Source organism: Mustela nivalis, assembly GCF_964662115.1.
Source record: "Mustela nivalis genome assembly, chromosome: 20".
Classification (NCBI taxonomy): Eukaryota; Metazoa; Chordata; class Mammalia; order Carnivora; family Mustelidae; genus Mustela; species Mustela nivalis.
The window spans coordinates 23968748-23990288 of NC_139039.1; the positions used below are offsets into that span (position 1 = coordinate 23968748).

Below are 21541 nucleotides of genomic sequence, written 5' to 3' on the forward strand. Positions count from 1 at the left end.
CAAAACAACAAGAATTTATGTTAACCATACTGCAATAGACCCTGCTTACAAACCTAGGTCAGAGTACGCAAGCATAAGACTACGGAGCATTTCTTTCTTGTACCAACTTAATTTTGGGGTAAAACTGACTGGTGTAAACCTATTATTCCTGCTTTAAAATCAAACAAGCCCTAGTATTCATTAACAGATGAATGGAGAAACCAAAATATAAATTAAATGCTTATTCAAGGAAGGCAGTTCTGACACATATTACAACATGAACCTTAAAGACAGTAAAGGAAACTAAGCCAGCAGCCGAAGGACAAACACTGGAGGATTCCACTCCTATGACGTTCCTAGAGTTGTCACGTTCATATAGAAAGTAGAATGGTGGTCTAGGGCCGGGGCTGGGGGGAGAGGAATGGGGAGTTATTGTTTAGTGGGTACAAAATTTCAGTTTAGGAAGATGAAAACGTTCTGGAGAGGGAAGCCTGAGTGACTCAGTCAGTTAGAAGGCCAACTCTTGACCTCGGCTCAGGGTGTGAGCTCAGCATCATGAGACCAAGCTCCGAGTCAGGCTCTGCGCTCAGTGTGGACCCTGCTTGGCACTCTCTCCCTCCCCCTCTTCCTCCCTCCTGCTCTTGCTCTCACTCTAAACAAAGATCTTTCTTTAAAAAAAGAAAAAGTTCTGGAGATGGATGGTAGCGATAGTTGCATAAAAACGTGGATGCACTCAATGCTACTACAGGCTTGAAAGTGGTTAAAATACTAAGCTTTATGTTCTATACTTTCAACACAATAATAAAAGAACTTAAGATCTTTGGATAACAAAACTTAACAAGGTAAGGTTGTCCGCATACACGTGATTGATCCCAAAATGGAATGAGTCTCCCTGAGCCAAGTCCATTTGCCTCAGCATACTCACCGCTACATGTACCGGAAGGCAAAAGGAACATTCCCTCCGGGCAAACACACTTATAGCCCTTGGGATGGACGGGGGACAGGAGACAGAGGTGGCTGCATGAGCCTGGAGCACATGCTGGCGGTCTGCCTGTTTTCAAATAGAAATAGGTTAGGTACGATTTCAGAGATCTCCATATCAGTTCCAAACTTAATACTCAAGGGAGTTCAGTTGGTTTTGCCTTAAGAGGAATCCCAGGATCCTCGTTACCTTCTAGGTTAAACTCTCATGACCCCCTTTCAGATAGTAGCAATTACTTATCCATATTAAGCTCAGGCCAGTAAGTCTTCAACCAACAGCATCTTCGGCCCTAGAGTTAAGGCAAAAAGACTCCCTGGCTTGCTGACAAGAAGACTCCTTTAGAAGTAAGTAGTGGTCACAGCTCTCTACTCTGGGGAGTTTCTCCGACCCACTTAAGCTGAGTTGAATCTGACATATAGTTTCTGGTTAACAAAAGCCTTTAATTCCTAGTCAATGAATATTTGGCTTCCTCCTATAAACAGGACGTTGGGCTTTCTTCAGTTTTCTGTGAAGAGCAGAAAAATTAACATCAACCGCAATTAACAATGAACATGTCAGGGACATACCCTTGGGCTGCTGGGATTTGTGGAGGATGGAGAAAGCAGACATGGAAGCATTGAGCAACACCGCTCTCTCCTTGGGGGTGTGGGGTGAAGTATGATACAGATGTATTTTATTTGCCCAGAAGAAGGAGTTCTCGAATATAGCTAGTCCTATTGGGTTGTCGTCTTCCAAGAAGATCTCAGGAAATGTGTGCCTCCCACTGCCATCCACGTTGACTGTCTCTATGGACTGAAGGGTAGAGTCATGAGAGTTGGTCGCCATTAGCATGAGACTCTGGCATCAGGACACCTCTTGCGTGGACACTGATTAAACATCTTCAAGCGCTATCAACTTGATAAAGAGGAGAGTGCCTTAGAATTCATGGAGGCTAATGCCAAAGCCAGTGGTTGGACTGCTTCTTGCACAAACTGGGGTCAGAGGTACATTGCACAAGTAGCTACCCTAACTTACTGTCTGCTTCCAGATGTGGTACCAAGTCTTTCCCTACGTTCTCCAGCTGCTTTCTGAGGTGAATGATCCATCTCTCTTCACAGAGGGTGATGGGAGTTCAAAGAGGGGCTATAAATTGTCAAAGTCACAGCTGAAGTAACAGACTTAAAAATACGACTCCCAGGGCCCCTGGCTGGCTCAGCTAGTAGAGTAGGCAATGCCCGATCTCAGGGCTGTGAGTTTGAGCCTCACATTGGGTGTGCAAAGATGACTTTAAAAAAAGTGCCTGGCTGGCTCAGTCGGTTAAGCATCTGCCTTCAGCTCAAGTCATGATCCTAGGACCCTGGGACGGAGTAGGGCTCCCTGTGCAGCGGGGAGTCTGCATCTCCCTCTCCCCTCCTCCCATGCATGCTCACACATGGTTTTATGGTTTTATGTTTTAGGTACAACATACAGTATGACCCATACTACCAGAAAATTCCAGGGCTAGATGTGACCGCGGTGCTGGAGAAAGTCACACACGAAGCCTCTCAGCCTGTGTTGACCTGGTCGGGCTCTCCTCAAGACCCTGGCCCAGCCCAGCTCGCTCTCCGAGGTCCTCGTGGCCAGAAGACCACGTGCGGGGTTGATGCGAGATTTAGGGAGGTGTCTGCAGTTACCCATGGGCCTAGCAAGCCCCCACTCAAACGCTTTCCTTCCTGACCTCTCTCCAGTACCTCTTTATACTCGCTGATCCAGTAGAGGCGGCCGGCCACGGGGTCAAGCGCCAGTCCCACAGGCTCCTCCATGTGGACGGCTGCGAGCACCTTCCGATCTGAGCCGTCCATCCCTGCAGCCTCGAGAGTTCTCCTGCCTTTCTTACCACGATTTACCCAATACAATGACCTGAGGGAAGCAAAAGCACAGTGTTAACCATCCCCCCAACCACCACCCTGAACACATGTTCTTCTGAACAGCCAGACCCCGGGAGCGTTCTTGTTCAGGCCCCCGGTCATTGCGCAGCTGAGAATGCAGATCTCTGCCCTCAGACTCCGTGGACTGAAAAGGGGCTCTTCCTAGGATTCAATTTAGAAGATATTTTTGAAGCAAATGAAGACCTATGTTGAAAACGTGGAAAGGTCCTCTTATCAACTTAAATGTCTAAGATAACCAGTGATTTGGGATATATTCTCAAAGAAATGCTACTTACTTCTTCGGGGGAAACACGATGAGCTGCTCTGGTACCAGATCCTTCTCCAAGATTTTGACATAGCCTCTGCCATCACTCAAGCCAGCACCGATGACCCTTGCGAAGCTGCTAGCCCAATACAGCAGCCCCGTGAGCCAGTCCAAAGAGATACTGTCCACGGCCTGAAGTTCTGGGGATACACGAGACAGTATTACTATGCTCCTGTATTCTCCTACCTTCTTCTTACCTTGAAAAAGAGATCTGGACTAAACTTTTCTACATCTTCTGATTTCAAGCTGTACAAGGCAGCCAGTGGGACACAGGGAAGGAGAGCCAGAGAGGAGCACTGTGCAATATACTGTGGGCGGCAGGAAAAGAGAAGGACCTTAGCAGAAGCAGAACCAAGAAATCTAAGAGAATGCAGCCTCAGTCTGGGGCAGCATCTGTTACAGAAGTCTCAGGGGAGTGGCTAACAGAGGGTTTCTACGTGCCCAGGACAACTAAGCACTTCCTCCCATGGACCGTTCTTCTTGAATCTCCCCTACCTTACCCTCGCTTACCCAGTGAGACAAGGGCTATCCCTTCTGTCTTACTGAGCGCAGTTAACGACTTGCTCTAAGTCACAAACCCAGGGATGAAGTGGAGATCAGCCCTGGCCTGAGCCCACATGCCCAACTTTCTGTACCTCTTTAGAGCAACCTCGTTCGCCGGTTATGCTCCAGCAAAGCTCCTGTTGAGCCAAATTACATGGCCTTATCTCAAATCAGGGTTGCACTGGGGAGTCACAACAAGAGAGTCCCAGACGACGTCCATATGAATACACAGGCCGCTTATACTCTGCTGAAGGCGCTTTAAGAAGCCAGGGCTCTGGACGTCAAGAAATATACCTGGATAGAGAGGAACCGGGTTTGGCTTCCCAAGGACAAACACGTGTAAGGCTTCATCCACCCAAAAGTACATGCTTCTGTCGAGATCATAGGCGACAGAAGTCGGCCTCGAGTTTACAGGAACCAGAGGCTCATAGATGCCTGTTCTCCGATCCAGGACCCCAAGTTCTCTCTCTGCCGCTATAAGAATTTTAACAGCATCATCTGCAATAAAGGGGGAAAAGGAACAGTGACACACTCCTTGGACACTTTCTCTCATACCATTCTCTTTCACCAAAGATGCTGTCCCATCTCCCGTGCTGAAATCTGCCGACGGCTCAGGTCTGGACTGAGGCGTGTCCAGAGTCAATCTAGCCAACCACCCTAAGCACCAATTCCTCTTCTGAACTCCAGCACATTCCAACTCATTTTTGGAACTCTGGGCCTGTTTGATTTCAGATGCTGCCCTTCCCCTCACCTAGATAGAGCTCCTCTCCCTGCCTCATACCCAGCAGCCGAATGGAATTCACCGCTCCCTTGTTAAAGCAGCACAGGCCAAGTTAACACTACGTTAGTGTGGTCTCCGGAGCACCCAGGTGTACAGCCTGCAGGACAGCTAACTCATTTTACTTAATAGGGGCGCCCGGTTGGCTCAGTCAGGAAAGCATGCAACTCTTGATCTTAGGGTCGTTAAGATCTAAGACCATGTTGGGTGTAGATTTAACAGATAAACTTAAAGAAACATAAAGACACCTAATAGCAACTGATACTTGATTTGGCCAAGGAATGTTGTTAATAGCACCTTCTTTAAAGGAAAGAATAATGTCACTCTCATACCAGACCCTAAAGTGAACCATGGACAACACTTCTATCTGTAATGACCACTAAGGACAGAGCCAGGGCTAGGCTTTGCTCAGGGTCGTGAATCTCACCTGTAACTCGACAACTGGTCCCATTGTAGAGCTGGTGACCTTGAACACACGCACAAGAGTAGGAGCCCGGGACATTACGGCACAGCTGGCCACAGGGACTGTAGGCCTGGGAACACTCATCTATATCTGATGACAGAGAGCCGGAAATCAGAGACGACCACGGAGCCATCTCCTGAGTATTTCTGGGTCATTGGGCCCCCCTTTCATAGTACGCTCGCTGGACACGTACTATGTGGAAATCCCTGTGGTGGTGCTGGCACAGACAGTCCCTGCCTCTGTGGAGTTGCCCTACAAGCAATTCAGCAGGAACGTCAGTGTGGAGGCCCCAGACATGCGGCTGGCACGGAATCCAGGTGGAGGTTACCCCAGCAACACTCGGGGGCATTGCTGATTTGGAATGAATGGTAAGACGTGGAGAACCAGAAACACTTGTGCCCTGCTGGGGGAATGTCAAGCGGGGCAGCCGCCGTGGAAAACAGCTTGAAGTTTTCTCAAGTTAAACGTAGACGCTGCTGCAGGATACGACAATCCCATGTCTGGTGTACACCCCAGAGTGTGGAAAGCTGGGATTCGGGCATGTGTACACCAGTTGCTCATAGCATCGCCCATGAGAGCCAAAACGTGGAAACGACCCAAATGCCCATCCACGGATAAATAAAATGGGGCATATGTATGCAATGAGGTATTTGGCCGTAGAAAGGGAGGGAGAGTCTGACCTTGCTATGACATGGATGAAACTTAATGACAGGCTAAGTGAAAAAGCCTGGCCCAGAGGGACAGATCCCACAGGACTGCACTTAGAGGCAAGACCAGAACAGGCAAATTCAGAGAGGAAGTGGATGGGGTTTCTTGGGGACTGGGGACAGGGTTCTTGTTTAATGGGACAGAGTTTCTGTCGGGGAGGATAAGAGAGTTCTGGAGATGGATCGTGGTGATGTTCACACGCGTCGTGAATGTGGTGGAGGCCACTGAATTACATCCTTAAAGTAATTAACATGGTAAGCTGTGTGACATGTCTATCCCACTGCCGTGAAAGCTTCGGAAGATGCGCCCGATGAACTCTGACCTGCACAGCTCTGGCCGTCCTGCTGTAACTGCCACCCAGCTCCACACGAACACTGGACTCCCCAGGCGGTGTCACTGCACTGTCCCTCACAGCCCCCGTTGGCCACGGAGCAGTTCCTCCCTGGTAAAGACAGGGCAGCGGTCAGGAGTTGAACAAGGTACAGATCAAACATTTTCTTTTTTTTTTTTTTTTTTTTTAAGATTTTATTTATTTATTTGACAGAGAGAGTTCACAAGTAGGCAGAGAGGCAGGCAGAGAGAGAGAGAGGAGGAAGCAGGCTCCCTGCCGAGCAGAGAGCCCAATGCGGGACTCGATCCCGGGACGCGAGATCATGACCTGAGCCGAAGGCAGCGGCTTAACCCACTGAGCCACCCAGGTGCCCAGATCAAACGTTTTCTAAGCCCCTGCTTGCTGTGAGGGCTATAGAGGCTTCTGAAGAATAACCTTTGACCCTGTCCTGTGACCTAGGAATGTGGATGCTTCAGGGAAAGACCACAGAACAGGGAAAGTGAAGAATCATGGAGCAGGGGAAAGGACTTTTCTAGGCAGATAGTCTGAACAATTTCAAATGCTGGTGTATTGCTCACCCGCAGAAGGCCCAGCAACCTCTTCCCTATTTCCTCTAGAAAATTTGAGGGGCCAGGACCCTTGCCCCAGGAAGTGATATAGTAATTTCTTAATCCCAGTGAATTACCTCTACAGCACCAGAAACCTGTGTGTTGTCCTACTGTTCATGCTTCCTGTGTCTTATGTGTTCCCTCAGTAGAAAGTGGCCTTCAGGGGCGCCTGGGTGGCTCAGTGGGTTAAAGCTTCTGCCTTCGGCTCAGGTCATGATCCCAGGGTCCTGGGATCGAGCCCCGCATCAGGCTCTCTGCTCAGCAGGGAGCCTGCTTCCCCTTCTCCCTCTGCGCTGCCTCTCTGCCTACTTGTGATCTCTCTCTGTCAAATAAATAAATAAAAGAAAGTGGCCTGTACAGCCCTTAGCACTAACAAAGGTCTCGTCATACACATCTAAGCCCAGATTTAAAGAGTAATCGAGACAGATGACAAAGTGACCTGGGGAGACCTGCCCCATCCCCAACCTCCGCAACCAGAACCAACAGTGATTTTTAGAGTGAGAATCACAAGGTTTTAAATTTTCAGACCCTTGCTCAGGAGCTCCCTCCTCACCAGGAAATAGTCTTCCTCAGTCCTTCCTCAGTTAAATCCTTAGAGAATTCACCATACGGTCTTGAACACAGGATTCGCTTCTCAGTGCCATAGTCTGTTCTTTATTCCAGAATTTTCGGAGCAGTGTGGTTTGAGGCATTTAGTCTATTTTCTTAGAGCCACAGTGTGAGGCGAGCTCACCGAGTTTTCCAACTCAGGTAAGCTCTGCACACACTTGGGAGACCAGAGCCAAGGCTCGGAACTTGTAAGACGTGGGGGACCCACCACGGAAGGATGACTGCTGACAGAGGGGTCTGGTCTGAGCATTCTCTGAGAGTGTAGACCCCCGTGATAACTGAGGCATTGGCTAATGTAACGGATTCTGCCACGTGACGCCTGGCAGTTGGGTCCTCACCACACGTAGCTGGTTCATCAGCACCATCGACGCAGTCAAGTTCCCCGTTACACATCAGGGATTCCAGGATGCATTTCCCTTCCTCACATTTCACCGTGCCTTCTGGACAGGAGGCTGCGTAGGAAGGAGAGCTTTCTTTTCCAACAGCACATGGGGGAAGGGGGAGTCAAAACAGACCCTTATTGATTACAATAAGGTGGCAGGGTTTCCAGAACCCAAGGCAAGTTGAGGTAGGAAAGAAAGTTTTATCATTTTAAGCAGAGTTTTCAGGGAATTGGGAGTTAAGACTTGATAATGATGAAGTCAGGCAAGCCATGTGGGCACTCGGTTGAAATAATATTGATCAAATTGAATTAGTATTAAGTAGTTCTAACTGAGCTGGTGTTAAAGTCAGTGAACATGAGCCCTAAAAGAAGACCCTCTTAAGAAACCGGTTTATAGGGGCACCTAGGTGGCTCAGTGGGTTAAAGCCTCTGCCTTCAGCTCAGGTCATGATCCCAGGGTTCTGGGATCGAGCCCCGCATCGGGCTCTCTGCTCAGCAGGGAGCCTGCTTCCTCTCTCTCACTCTCTGCCTGCCTCTCTGCCTGCTTGTGATCTCCGTCTGTCAGATAAATAAATAAAATCTTTAAAAAAAAAAAAAAGAAAAGAAACCAGTTTATACATGATAATAATGTTAGAATCTGAATAGTGGAGATTTAATTCTACAAAGATCGAGTGGAATTGTGGTTTACTGACAAGCTGGAGGCTCCACTGCACTGTGTATGTGGGGTCAAGAAAAGGAACACTTTACTCAATGAGTTCGTTGCAGGGCTTGGGGGAGCGGAGCAGGGGATCCTCTTTGAATGAGGAATTTCCCCATCAAGGACCCCACAAGGACATGAGGTACCGTTAGGAGGCTCCTTCAGATACGGACACTGCAGTGTTCTGTGCCGTGGCCACATTGCCTTGAGTGTCCAGCACAGAGTTACTATTCGAGCACTGCTAGATGTTTCCATGGGTAACTACATCTTGGTTACTGCTAGGAGACATCCTGTTTTTAGATATAGGATGGCGTCTCAGCCGTAGGAATTAAAAGGCAACCTGCAGAAAGCAGCCCACATGGTACAACCTTCCGCTTTCCAAGCCAGGCCAGGAGGGGTGGGGGAGGGGCACTCACCACAGGCGGCCTCGTCTGAGGAGTCCCCGCAGTCGTTGACCCCGTTGCACCTCCAGCTCTCCGGGACACACAGCTCGTTCCTGCACAGCCACTGGCCCGCCAGGCAGTGGTTCGGGGAGCAGCGTGCTTCATCGAGCCCATCTTCACAGTCCCGGGGGACGTCACAGAGTTCCCAAGGCTCGCGACACTGAGACTGTCCCGGACACTGGATTTTCTGGCCAGGGCACACCACAGCAGTCTCTGTAAAAGGCAGGCGTTGGCCCAGTGAGGTGGAAGGCCTGATCTGCCAGCTTGTGCCCTTGGGTATTCACGGTTTGCTCACGCTTTGGTCTCCAGAATTACAAGAACTGAGCAGGAGGCCAGCCACTGGACATATGGCCCCAATTTGGCACCCCAAAGTGTCAGCCCAAAGGAGTATAAAAAGCCAACAGAAGCGAGAATCTTTTAGGTGATTTTGCAAAATGCAGTGGTGGATAAAAGGTCACCTGTCATCCCAGCGACAACTGAACACGGGCATTTAGCCCCCGTCCAGCAGAAGGCTACCTAGGGACTTGCTGGTGTCACTTAATACCGTGGAGGTTCATTCATCAAGGCAGCTAACTTGACATGTCATGTCCGAAGAAAAAGTAGGTTGTACCTACCGCAGTTAACCTCATCGGAGCCGTCCAGGCAGTCCCCGGTACCGTCACAAAGCCGGCTACTAGAAATACACTTCCCGTCGTCACACTGCCAGGCCTGTGGATGTCCGTGACACGCTTCCTCTGCGGGCCAAGGGGAATGTTCGAGGGGCAGAGAGGAAGAGCGGTTTGCCAGGGCACTGATAACTTTTCAGCTGGGGTTTTGTATGAAGCATTTTCATTAGCAGAACAACAATGAGCTCCCCGTCTGCCACAGGGTCCGTGCCACCCTAACCACACACCATACCCTGCCTCAGGGCCAATCACCTAGCAGCCCAACATCGCTTACACTCCCAGTCACGCTGCTAGAATGATGAAGTTGTCCAATAAAATCTTCTGTGACAATGGAGGCATTGTCCAAAGGGGCTGTCACTAGTCACGTGGGGCTACTGAGCTCTAAAGCATGGTTAGTAGGGTAAAAGAGCTATATTTATTATTTAAATACATGTAAATCTTCACATGTGGCTAAAGGCTACTGTATGGGCCAGTACAGCCGTATAGTGTCACTTCTTGGAACCCCTTTGGCATTTGAGACCATATTGAGAGCGAACACAGTCTGGGTGCTGTCAGTCTGGGGTCTAATGGGACCTTCGAATATTTCCACCTAAGTACGCCTCCTGGCAGATGCAAGTAAACCTGGACAGCTGGGAGGAAGTATGGGGGGAGCAGAGCACAAGGCACTTCTGCAAGTATAAAATGTAATTTGAACCTGTAATAGTACAGGTTTTAATATCAAAGTTTTCATATTAAATTAGTTACAGTAAATGGCCAGCCCAGGAGTGTGCAAACAGGGTAGAGAAAAGGAATGGGGCACTCCTCAAGTTTTTTTTTGGGGGGGGGGGTTCCTCTTTTACTCAGGAATTTTCTTCTTCCATATTCACCGCTCAAGGATGTGAATCATGGGTTAAAAGGCTTTCCTCATCTCCTGGGGTCAGGTGTCCCTTCTGAGGCTGGGAGCACTCTTAGCATGGAGGTGTTTGAGCTGGATTTCAGGAAGACATCTACCAAATGGCTAACTTGGCTTCTATTTGTCTTATAGTTTTCTTTGGTCCTCCATTTGAAAAATTGTCTTCTCATTGTACAAAAGCTCGAAGTAAAGCTAAAGTAGTTGAGTGTATCTATTTACAAGTGTGTGCTGTGGTCAGTGAGGGCTGCCCATGGAGCAATCTTGTGTTAGTCCAGTTTCAGTACCCACCATGTGTTGAAGCTAGACTTGAAGGCGAGAAGCCAGACTCGTCCTGGATTTTCTATCCCAACTAGCCTTCCACACTTGTGTTGACAACAGTGCTACCAACACCCACATCCCTAGACTTACGAGCTGAAAGCCTGCCACCAGCCAGAACACGTCCTATTTCTGAATACCCGCTATGAGTGAAAACCACAGGACCTGACGCTGTCAGCCGGGCACACAGCTGTTCGTGGATGAGGACACGAAACGGCGAGGAGTGCTCACCACACTGCTCGTCGGTCCCATCAGGGCACTCTTGCTGTCCATCGCAGAGCCAGGCCACGGGAATGCACCTGTCCCCACACGCAGCTTGCCTTGTCATGTTACACCTTGCTTCATCTGCATTGGATGAACAAAAAGCAAATCCATGGGAGCACCTTTTCAGGAGAAGCTGTACTGAAAAGATTATTCAGAGGGAGGTCCTTCAACTAATACCCAGGAGAACATTAGGGGGATTCAGGACCATAAAGATCCAATGGACTTCTGCACTAATGATCCTTGGATACTGTTCTTTCTGGTGGTGTGGGGTTGGGAAATCACCATTCGCCACCGTTTTCCCATTGGAATGGGACCATCGTGCACTGCGCTCCAAGAGACCCAGCGACTTCTTCTGGTTTGATTTTAAAGACTCCAAACAGTTGCACGTTTAGAAGTCTAAGCTCAATGTCTGGACTCTAGTTTACTTTTAAGCATGTGCAGACACATCTAAAAATTAGATTTGGATTTTAGATCCTACACACGATCTTCGTAAGAATGCCTCTAATAGGTTGGTTATAAATATTTAAGTGCTCAGTGATTTGCCTAAGATTGATTTACTGTGTCTTATTCAAGTCATGAACTTCTATTTATCAGCCTTGAATGATTAATGGTCAAAATTAAGCCTGTTTTGGAATGTGCTCCTCAGAAGGAAGCACCAGGAAGGCCTGACTATAGCAAATTTACTATACTGTCCTAACTTTCAAAGAGAAAAAGCCAATCTTTAGTTCCTAGAAAAGATAAACCACATGGCCTGTACTGGAGTCTCTGCAAGATCCAGTAAAGACTTCCCCCCACCCCACAGTCCTACTCCCAGGAACAATCTGTACATGGAATGGAAGGCGCGATGCAAAGTTGTGTAATGGAAGTTGATAATGGAAGGCCATTGTGTAAACCACACCTGATTTGCTAAGAGACCATTTCTTAGTCTTACTTGTATCCTTCTAAGATAATATTTTAGCTTAGCTACTCAAGGTTTGATTTTTTTTTTTTTTTTGAGGCTGGTGTATAAAAAACATTTTAAATATGCAAAAAGTATTGGTGACTAATGGGTACCTAACGACTCTCCATCTACTCACATGCCATCCAAGCAGTCTCACTTAGCTTGACCAAAACCACGGAGAGCAGGTGATGTTACCAGCCACTAATACGGAAGCACAGACTTAACTGTCAGGCTGCGTAGGTTGCCATTTTAGTGAGACCCCTTACTAACAATGTGACCTTGGGAGAGTTACTTCCTCTCTCGGGATCTCAGTTTTCTGTCTATAAAATGAGACTAATAAATAAGTGATCAGAAGAGAAAGATTCAAAGAATAAATGGGCACAAAGCCACCTGGTGCCCTATACCCACCATATAAATCTTCGTAAAGCATTAACTCTTTTGCTACCACTTCCAGCAGATCCTTCCAGAAGGATCCCAATTAGGGGTCCAGTCGGCCCCCAAAGACTCACACTTCCAGGTGAGTCACACCTTGAATAATATTTTGCCCTGCTGATTCTTGGTCTGGAGACCAAGTGTGCATACAGATTCTACACGTCTGCAGGTGGATCTCAAACCATTATTTTTCACTTATGTAGATGCTTGCTGTGAATAAATAAGAAATGTATTAACATATTTACTTAAATGTTAAGTATAAGGTAGCTTTCTCAGAGTCTGTTAATATGCAAAGTAGGGTGATCACATGCTATTCTAGAAAGGGCATCCGAAAGAGGGCTACATGCCAGAAAGCTTTGGTAACCACTGCTTAATAAAAAATGCAAGCAACTGTAAAGATGCTTCAGGAGTGATGCAAAAAGACCACACAGAGCAAGGACTTCTCATCACGGCAGAGATGCCCCACCGTCTGTGGCAAAAATCCTGTGGGTTAGAATTCCCCCTGGAAAACGAACAACTCAATTAAGCGGCACATCCTCCGACCTAGTTAACACCCCCTTGACCAAGAATCTGCTAAGTGAAAATTATTTAAAACCAGATTTCAATCTATGAGGGCCACTGACAACACCTGTGGGGACAGACTGCAGGCCAGCTTGACCAATGCTAGGCACCTCCTAGACATGGCTAAGCCGCCAACCAGCCACCCACCACTTGGGAAATGTGGATGTCTTGGTCACTCTGGGGCATCAACTCAGCTCTCCTCTGCCCTGGAGTCTGCCTAAACCTGAGTGTTATCAACAAGTGCCACAGAGAGTTGCTTCCCAACTGCACCTCTGACCCAAGCCCCATTTCCCCGTGCTGTTTCCGGAGTGAGGGCACGTCTTCCGGAGGCCCCCAGCCTCCACCCAGGGTAAATCTGCTCTCTGGGGAACCCTGAGCTGGAGGTCCCCTCGGAGACCAGGGCTAGAAAGCGAATCCCACTAGGCCAGGCCGTTGGGGGAACAAAGAGAGTGCACCTGCCCTCAGGGGTGCAGAGAGCTCCCTCCCACACGCTAGGGGAAGGATGAAGGAAAGACCCCAAGGGTGTCCGCTGAGCCCACCTACCTTTCCACCCACTGAGCAGGACGGGGAGTCAAGTGCAAAGAAGCAGGGGACCACGCGACTCATCTGGCGGCCCCCCAGAAGGCCCGATGTCACTCCCCTCTATGGAAAGTCACTCCAGAAGGCGGGGTGGGGGGCGTCGCGCTCGCCAGCCAGGATGCCCCAAGCTCCCTTCCCGCCCTGTGCAGCGCCCCCCAACCCCAGCCCGCCACCCCTGCACCTCGCGAGGCGGGCTGCGGTCCCTTCCCGGGCGTCCCGCCCGCGGCCCCACTCACCGGTCCCGGAGCCCGCGAGCCCGCCCAGCGCTGCCAGCACCCGCGGCAAGAGCAGAAGGAGCGCCCGGCGCCCCATGGCGGGGAACCGACTGTGCGCCCGCGGCCGGCGTTGCGCTGGCGGGAGGAGCGCGGGCGCTGCCGGGGGCGGGCTTTCCTCCGCTCGCGCCGCTCATTGGGTCTGGCTGGGGCCGTGGGCGGGGCGTGGGAGCACCTGCGCCTCCCGCTCCCCGGGCGGCGCTGCCCGAAATCCAGCCAGGCTGCGGGGAGCACCGCGCCCGCCCCTCCGCTAGTCTCCCCACAAGCCCTGGGATAGAACACCGTCGCCTAACTCGGCCGTTGCCACGCCGAGGGGCAGAGCGGGAGCGCTCAGCCATGCTTAACCAAAGGATTCCCAAACTTAAATGAGCACAGGAATCGCCTGGAACTCTCCTTAATAGGCAGACTCTGATCCTGGAAGTCTGAAGCGGGGCCTGAGGGTCTCTAACAAAATCATCATCGCTTAATGCCTTTGTTGCTGGCCCTCAGACCTCACACGGAAACGCCAGGGCTTAACAGCTTCCAAACTAGGGCAGCACTGGGACGCCAGGTGCCCCTCTCTGCCTCTTCCCAGCGACCTTGGCAGCAGCTGGCCTTCCTGACCTGGGTCTGGGCGGATGACTCTGAGGCCTCAGTGCTCTTTGTCCGGGCCCCCATACTGTAAATACAAACAGTATGAAAAGCCCTGAGAAACACCATTCCTCTTTCGGTCTGGGTCGCAGGAATGAGATGCTCTCATAAACAAGGACGCGGAGCCCATTTGGAGGGTCTAAACCAGAGTCAAACCTAATCCCCGGAGGGTCTCAGACTTCGGGGACTGAAAGAATTTGAAGGTCATTTTATGCAAAAACTGACATTCTGGGATGAGATGATGGATAAAAATGAGAGTTGGTGACACATTACCAAGGACATAGACTACCCTCCCCTACCCTTATTTAGCTAAGCTGTGGCATTCCTTCTTTCCAGTACACTGGGAGACGTGAGTGTCAGATTCTTGGAGAGAACGCGACTGAGTTAGAATTTTAGAATGTAAAACTGGCAAGGAACATTTATAGTGTTTGGGAGTGCAAGGCAGCAATAAAACACTAGGGAAAAAAAAATAGAAACAGAAAACTGAATTGCAAAGTGCCTTCTTAGAATTTATTTGCAACACAGTACTCCAACAGCTTTCTTTAAATCATACCTCCTCTTCATGTTCACTGCTGGTCCCATCAAACCACACTTTGAAGATATCAGAATGCCATATGTTCTGAAGTTTTCTTTAAATTCGTTGTATGCTCTGATTGCATAAGCCACTTAAAAGGACCCCTCCGCTTTTAACAAAAATCTCCTGGTGTATCATATTGATTTCTGCTGAAAGGTTGTTGCTTTAGAACCAGATTATTTCAGATGCTTAATGGTCTTGAGTGACATAAGAGAGCACTCAGAGTTTTAAGAATATAGACTAGTTTTCCTCCCAGAAAGGCTCTGAGGCTAGGGCTGAGTTCCTGGAATTGAAGTGTGGGAGACCTGGGTTCAGTCTCAGCTAAATGAAGTGACGTGTGGACACAAATGGCAGCTATATTGTTATGAACAGCCCATGTCAGCTCTTAATAACCTACACCAACTGAAAAAAGCCACAGATATGCGTGTTATAAGTAAGAATTTCAGTAACATTTGTATTTGCTAAATACAATACTTTGTATTCTGACTTATATCCTTATAAATCCTTAAATCCTTATATTCTGACTCATTCTTAGTGATGTGTTGTCCTCTCCTGGGTCTGTCCCCCCATTTTGCGTTTTTAATCGCCTGTCAGCCCGTGGTGAGCAGAATAATGTCCTACCACTACTGCCACCTGAAAAAGGTAACGTTCTAATCCCCAGAGCCTGTAAAAAATGTGATTTATTGTTGTTCTGGTTGCAGGACCTGAAGAAAATCTGGCCTCACCCAGGTGAGTGTTGGCTACAGAAAAAGGAACAGCCTTTCCAATTAAGCTGTAGATATTCTTTGATGCTGTTATTGGTTTGATTTTCTGCCTCCCCAAAACTATGTTGATGTCCTAACTCCCAGTACCTCAGAACGTGACCTTATTTGGACAAGGGTCTATGCAGATTTACTCAAGTTCAGGGGAGAGCATTAGAGTGGGACCATATCCAATGTGACTGGTGTCGTTAAAATATGGACGCAGATATATACAGAAGGAAGACACAGAGAGAAGAGACACAGAGAGAAGGCCATGTGAAGATGGAGCAGAGATAGGAATTATGCTTCTACAAGCCGAGGAGCATCTGAAGCTCCCAGGAGATAGAAGAGGCCAGGAGGATCTTTCTCCTAGAGCTTCCAGAGAGAATATGGACACCTTGATTCCAGACGTCTGGCCTCCGGAAATGTGGGCAGTACATTTCTGTTTTAAGTCACCCGGTTGCTGGTAGTTTGTTATGTCATTCCTATGAAATTAGCATAGATACAAAGACCAAAACTGAAGAAGTGATCATTTCTTAAAAGTTAACTGCAGTGCGGAATCCAGAACCACATCAATGAGCATTTCATACTATTCTAATTAAAATCTATCACTTTAAGGGCACATGGGTGGCTCAGTCGGTTAAACGTTTGCCTTCAGCTTAGGTCATGAACCCCACGGTCCAAGGATCAAGCCTCACATCAGGCTCCCTGCTTGGGAGAGAACCTTCTCCCTCTCCTTCTGCCCCTCCCCTGGCCCATGTAGGTGCACACGCTCTCTCTCTCTCTCAAATAAATAAATAAAATACTTAAAATAAAATAAAACCCATCAACTTATTTTGTACTTTGAGTGGATCTTTCACCCACACATGACTTTGTAACATCATGCCTTGATCATTTCCAAATAAAGGGTTCACTAAGTTATGCTGATATTCCAAATGTTGACGTCTCTATCCTACAATATTTTGTAGGTCAGCTTTGTGACCGACCATCCTTACTGATATCATCAGATAAGGTTTGACTGTTGAAAAGCTGGTAAGCTCATGAGGGTGGCCTCCAGTTTCCAAAAACTATAATTTTCCCTCGAAAGCTTGAATTGTATCATTGGCAACCAATACTGCCAGTTGTTTTCCTTGAAGTGATGCATATGCACCACTCATTTTTGAGGATCGAGTCTGCCAAGTACCCGAGTCTGAATAACCAGATGTCTATCAGTCATTCTTTCCTGTAAAAATGGTATTTGGTGAGAAGTGGGGTTCATTATGCTTGCAAGTCAGACGGTGGTACAGGTGGTTTCCTCCACCAACGCTGGTACGCCATGGAAGGGCTTAATGCAAATGTTCCAGTTAGTAACAGAGAACATTAAAAAGCTATATACTATCAGGCTAAAATTTAATAAAATTAACCATTTGTACTGCATGAAGTACATTCTTACTTTTTTTTTTTAAGGCATATTTTAAAGCTACAAGGATATGGTAGTATAGAATATACTGATGGCTAAGACAGTTTGGTGCCACCATCTTGAGTCATGGTAAGGGGGCAACAGTTTTACCCACCATTAGTGTGTGTTTGTTTGTTTATCATCAGGGCAAATGTCAATGTAATGAAAAAGGCAAATATTATTTTGAAAATAGTTTAGGCTTTGCAGACCCACAGGTATACATAGACCATCTCAGAAAGGCCTCATATCCACCATATAAAAAGAACTTTTACAACTCAATAATAAGAAGCCAGCTGACTCCTTTCTTGCTCCCATCCACCGTGGCAGCTGCTCCAGGTTGGGGCTGTTAACACAGGAAGATGGTGGTTGCAAATAAAACCAAAGTCTCTGCGGTCAATCAACTCTAGGCTCCACCTCACTATGAGACATGGAAAGTATGTGCTGGGGTACGAGCAGACTCCAAAAATGACCAAGCATGACAAAGCAAAACTAGTCATCCTTGCCAACAACTGCCTATCCAACCTTGAGGAAATCTGAGGTAGAATACTATACCATGTTGGCCAGAACTGGTGTCCGCCATTAACAGTGGCAATAATATTGAATTGGGCCCAGCGTGTGGGAAATAATACATGGTACGTGCATTGTCGCTCATTGATCTGGGTGATTCTGCTATCATTGGGGGCATGCCAGAACAGCCGAATAAAAAGCAAATCATGCAAAAGTTTTCTTTAATAAAACTGGCCAGAGCTTTTTGTTTTCAAAAAAAGAGCTAAATGACCAAAATTTTTAGCTGGTTAAAGATTCATAATAATTCATAACAGACACATATGAAAATGGGGGCAAAAAGTCTAAACACAATTAAGTAAATTGTATCAAGTTGTTTAAAATATATAATACAGGGGCGCCTGGGTGGCTCAGTGGGTTAAGCCGCTGCCTTCGGCTCAGGTCATGATCTCAGGGTCCTGGGATCAAGTCCCGCATCGGGCTCTCTGCTCGGCAGGGAGCCTGCTTCCCTTCCTCTCTGCCTGCCTCTCCATCTACTTGTGATTTCTCTCTGTCAAATAAATAAATAAAATCTTTTAAAAAAATAAATAAATAAATAAATAAAAATAAAATAAAATATATAATACTGAATAACAAGTATGATTTATTTTGGTAAGGCAAAGTTCATTTATCATTAGGAAATCTTTAATATAATTAATTATCTTAAAAACTAAAGGATTAGTGTTCTATTATCCATATGTTTTATAAATATATGCTCAAACCCTTTGATGAAATTCAGCAGCTATTCCTATAAGACAGGGAAACAAAATAGGCAGTACGATCAAATGTATTATAAAAGAAAGAAATATTTTACTTACCAATGGTGCTATATACAGAAAACTTCACAAACCCTTAGTTAAAATAAAATTCGTAAGAGAATTTGCTAACATGGGTGGAAACAATATAACCTTCTTTGAAGCAAAAAAGCAGTGGAAATGGAAATGCAAAAAAATAATATCTATAAAAATAAAATCTATAAAATACTTGAAATATAAAAGGTATAAGACATAGATTGAAACTATAAAAACTTACCAGATTTTATTAATATTAAATATAATATATGATAAATATAACATAATACTTCTATTAATATTAAAATAGTATATTAGAATATTTCTTATTAATATGAATACAAAGATATATATGTTTCTAGATATAAAGACCTTAATTTCTTTTTTTTTTTTTTAAAGATTTATTTATTTGACAGAGAGAAATCACAAGTAGACAGAGAGGCAGCCAGAGAGAGAGAGAGAGGGAAGCAGGCTCCCTGCTAAGCAGAGAGCCCGATGCGGGACTCGATCCCAGGACCCTGAGATCATGACCTGAGCTGAAGGCAGCAGCTTAATCCACTGAGCCACCCAGGTGCCCCGACCTTAATTTCTTTTTTAATTGTTTTTAAGACTTTATTTATTTGACAGAGAGAGATCACAAGTAGGCAGGGTGGCAGGCAGAGAAAGAGCAAGAAACAGGCTCCCCTCTGAGCAGAAAGCCAGATGTGGGGCTCGATCCCAGGACCCTGGGATCATGACCTGAGCTGAATGCAGATGCTTAGCCAACTGAGCGGCCCAAGTGCCCTTCTTCATCATCTTTAAGCTCCACCAACCAGCCATAGCACATTTTTGGTATAAGAGAAGAATCTGTGATTGGTGCATGGGTGAATGACGTTTAAAGGAGAGGACCCGGCCGTTCTGTTCCCTGCTGAGGACATGTCCTTCCATAACCATGCTCCAGAACTTGGTAGTCAAATGCTTAACTACCTTTTGATGTGACCCTACAAGACACATCCTGCAGTCATCTACAGGGGCGATCTGAACTGGTCATGATTGTTAATTCCATGTGTTAACTTGAGATGCTAAGCGATGCCCAGGTCGCCGGTAAACATTATTTCTGGGCATGTCTGTGCGGATGTTTCTGGAAGAGATTAGCATTTGAATCAGTACATGGAGTAAAGAAGAGTCACCCTCCCCTATGCGGGCTGGCATCATCCAATTCACTGAGGACCCCGATCAGAACAAAAATATGGAGGAAGTTGAGAATTCTCTAATTCGTCTTGATCTGGGTCATTCAGCTTCTCCTGCACTCCCACAGCAGAACTCCTGGTTCTCCAGCCTTTGGACTCCAGGACTTACACCAGCAGTCCCCCTGGCTTCCCAATCCCCCGCTTTCAGATGGCAAATCGTGGTATATATAAACCCCTATAACCATGTGAGCCAATTCCCACAATAAATCTCCTCTTATCTATGTATCTACATCAATGTCTTTATTTATATATCCTATTGGTTCTGTTGTTTTGGAGAACCCTGATGAATCTATCAGTGTCATGAAATTTGAATGAATATCACCCTAAATTTGAACCATATATATAACCAAAATCTAGACTTCAACCCCTGGGCCTCTAGAGTTTTATTAGGTAATTTTTTTGGCATGTTCAAGATTCTGTCTAGAAGAATCTTATATTGGTTCTCCTATTTTTATACATATCTTAACAGGAGATTTGCATATATGGTTATGCCCCAAAATTTCAACCCATATAAGGAAAACAAGACAGAAGAATTATGCAATATAATCTGCAATGCTGAACTCTCACAACTGGAATCTAGCACACAGGTATTCTGAAACTTCATATTTTTACTTTTTTCCAAAGTTCCACATCTAGTAAAAATGAACCGATATCCTAGTAACTAACCAGTGTCTTGCCTGCAGGATATATGTGACAAATGTTAAGTTGAACTGCTCGTAATGATTGTTCTTCTGTTAAGGTTTTTTTTTTTCTTATTTTTCACTTTGTATTTTAATGCCTCAGCCTTCTGATCCAATCTAGAAAATACGGGTTGTTTTATGAAAATTAAAGTGCTTCATGGATTTAGTTGATTGTTATTAATAAAATTGCCCTCCCTCTCAGCTCTGGTTGATTTAAAGAAAAAAAAAAAAATGCCAGGAAGTGAAACTCTGCGCTCCAGGCAATAGACACTTACAGAATTTTACAGAGCACCGAGAAGTGAAGATTCAAAATAATTTAGGATGTGTGTCGTACAACTTACAGCAATGGTAACACACCAGCCTACCAGCCTACCAAGGACTATAGTATAAATATATATAAATATAATATAATATAATACAAATATAGTATAAATATAACAGTGGGAACACCCAGGTATGTCATGGACGCAGAGAGGACACAGGGGTTGACCTGGGAGACACACCATCAGGGCAGCTTCAGAGAGGTCATGATGCTGAGCTAATTTTTGAAAGACATGTTATCTGTATAAAGAACATTCCAGGCAGACAGAGTAGAATATATGAAGGCGCCAAGATGTGTTCTAAGAAATTCCCATTAATCCAGAATTGCTGGAGTGAAGGGTTCTCATGAGGTGGTAGCAGGCAAGGAAGCTGGACAGACAGGTGGATCCCAGAGCATGAGATGGCTGATGAGCAAACCTGTAGAAAGTTCTGGACATCCACATAGGAGTACAGAGAGTCAAACTAGACCCAGGTTGAGGCTGCCAGAGGTAAAGAGGAGATCCAGTGGGGAGGGGACATGTTGGTAAAGGGATTGCAGGTACAGCCATTCTAGAAGTTCTAAGTGGAGGATGCCTGGTCCAGCAACTAGAAGTAAGAAACCAGACACATACTTCTGGCTTCCCTCCCCCTGGTGCCAGGAGAAGGGTAGAGTCACCAGACATGGAATCTGCCAGGGAAGGAATGGTCTGGAGGCAAGGATGGACAACTACCTTTATTTCAAAATCCATTGGCCATAGATTCTTTTTTTTTTTTTAAAGATTTTATTTTATTTATTTATTTGACAGACAGAGATCACAAGTAGGCAGAGGCAGGCAGAGAGAGAGGGGGAAGCAGGCTCCCTGCAGAGCAGAAAGCCCGATGCAGGGCTCGATCCCAGGACCCTGGGATCATGACCTGAGCCAAAGGCAGAGGTTTCAACCCACTGAGCCACCCAGGCGCCC

General features: G+C 46.6%; 1 protein-coding gene across 1 annotated transcript in view; it reads right to left on the bottom strand.

The window, feature by feature from the left end:
- LOC309855313 (low-density lipoprotein receptor-related protein 2-like) overlaps positions 1-13703 on the bottom strand; it is a 39644-nt gene extending 25941 nt beyond the window's left edge. Inside the window, exons 1-12 of the mRNA XM_082715480.1 lie at positions 13619-13703; positions 10838-10951; positions 9349-9468; positions 8708-8947; positions 7551-7664; positions 5987-6106; positions 4921-5046; positions 4010-4213; positions 3144-3312; positions 2671-2839; positions 1528-1753; positions 905-1030 (exon numbers count right to left, since the gene is read on the bottom strand). Of these exons, the coding sequence (XP_082571606.1) occupies positions 905-1030; positions 1528-1753; positions 2671-2839; positions 3144-3312; positions 4010-4213; positions 4921-5046; positions 5987-6106; positions 7551-7664; positions 8708-8947; positions 9349-9468; positions 10838-10951; positions 13619-13694 (1804 nt within the window). The 5' untranslated portion in view covers positions 13695-13703. The remainder of the gene's footprint in view (positions 1-904; positions 1031-1527; positions 1754-2670; positions 2840-3143; positions 3313-4009; positions 4214-4920; positions 5047-5986; positions 6107-7550; positions 7665-8707; positions 8948-9348; positions 9469-10837; positions 10952-13618) is intronic.
- Between the last annotated feature and the right edge of the window lie 7838 nt (positions 13704-21541).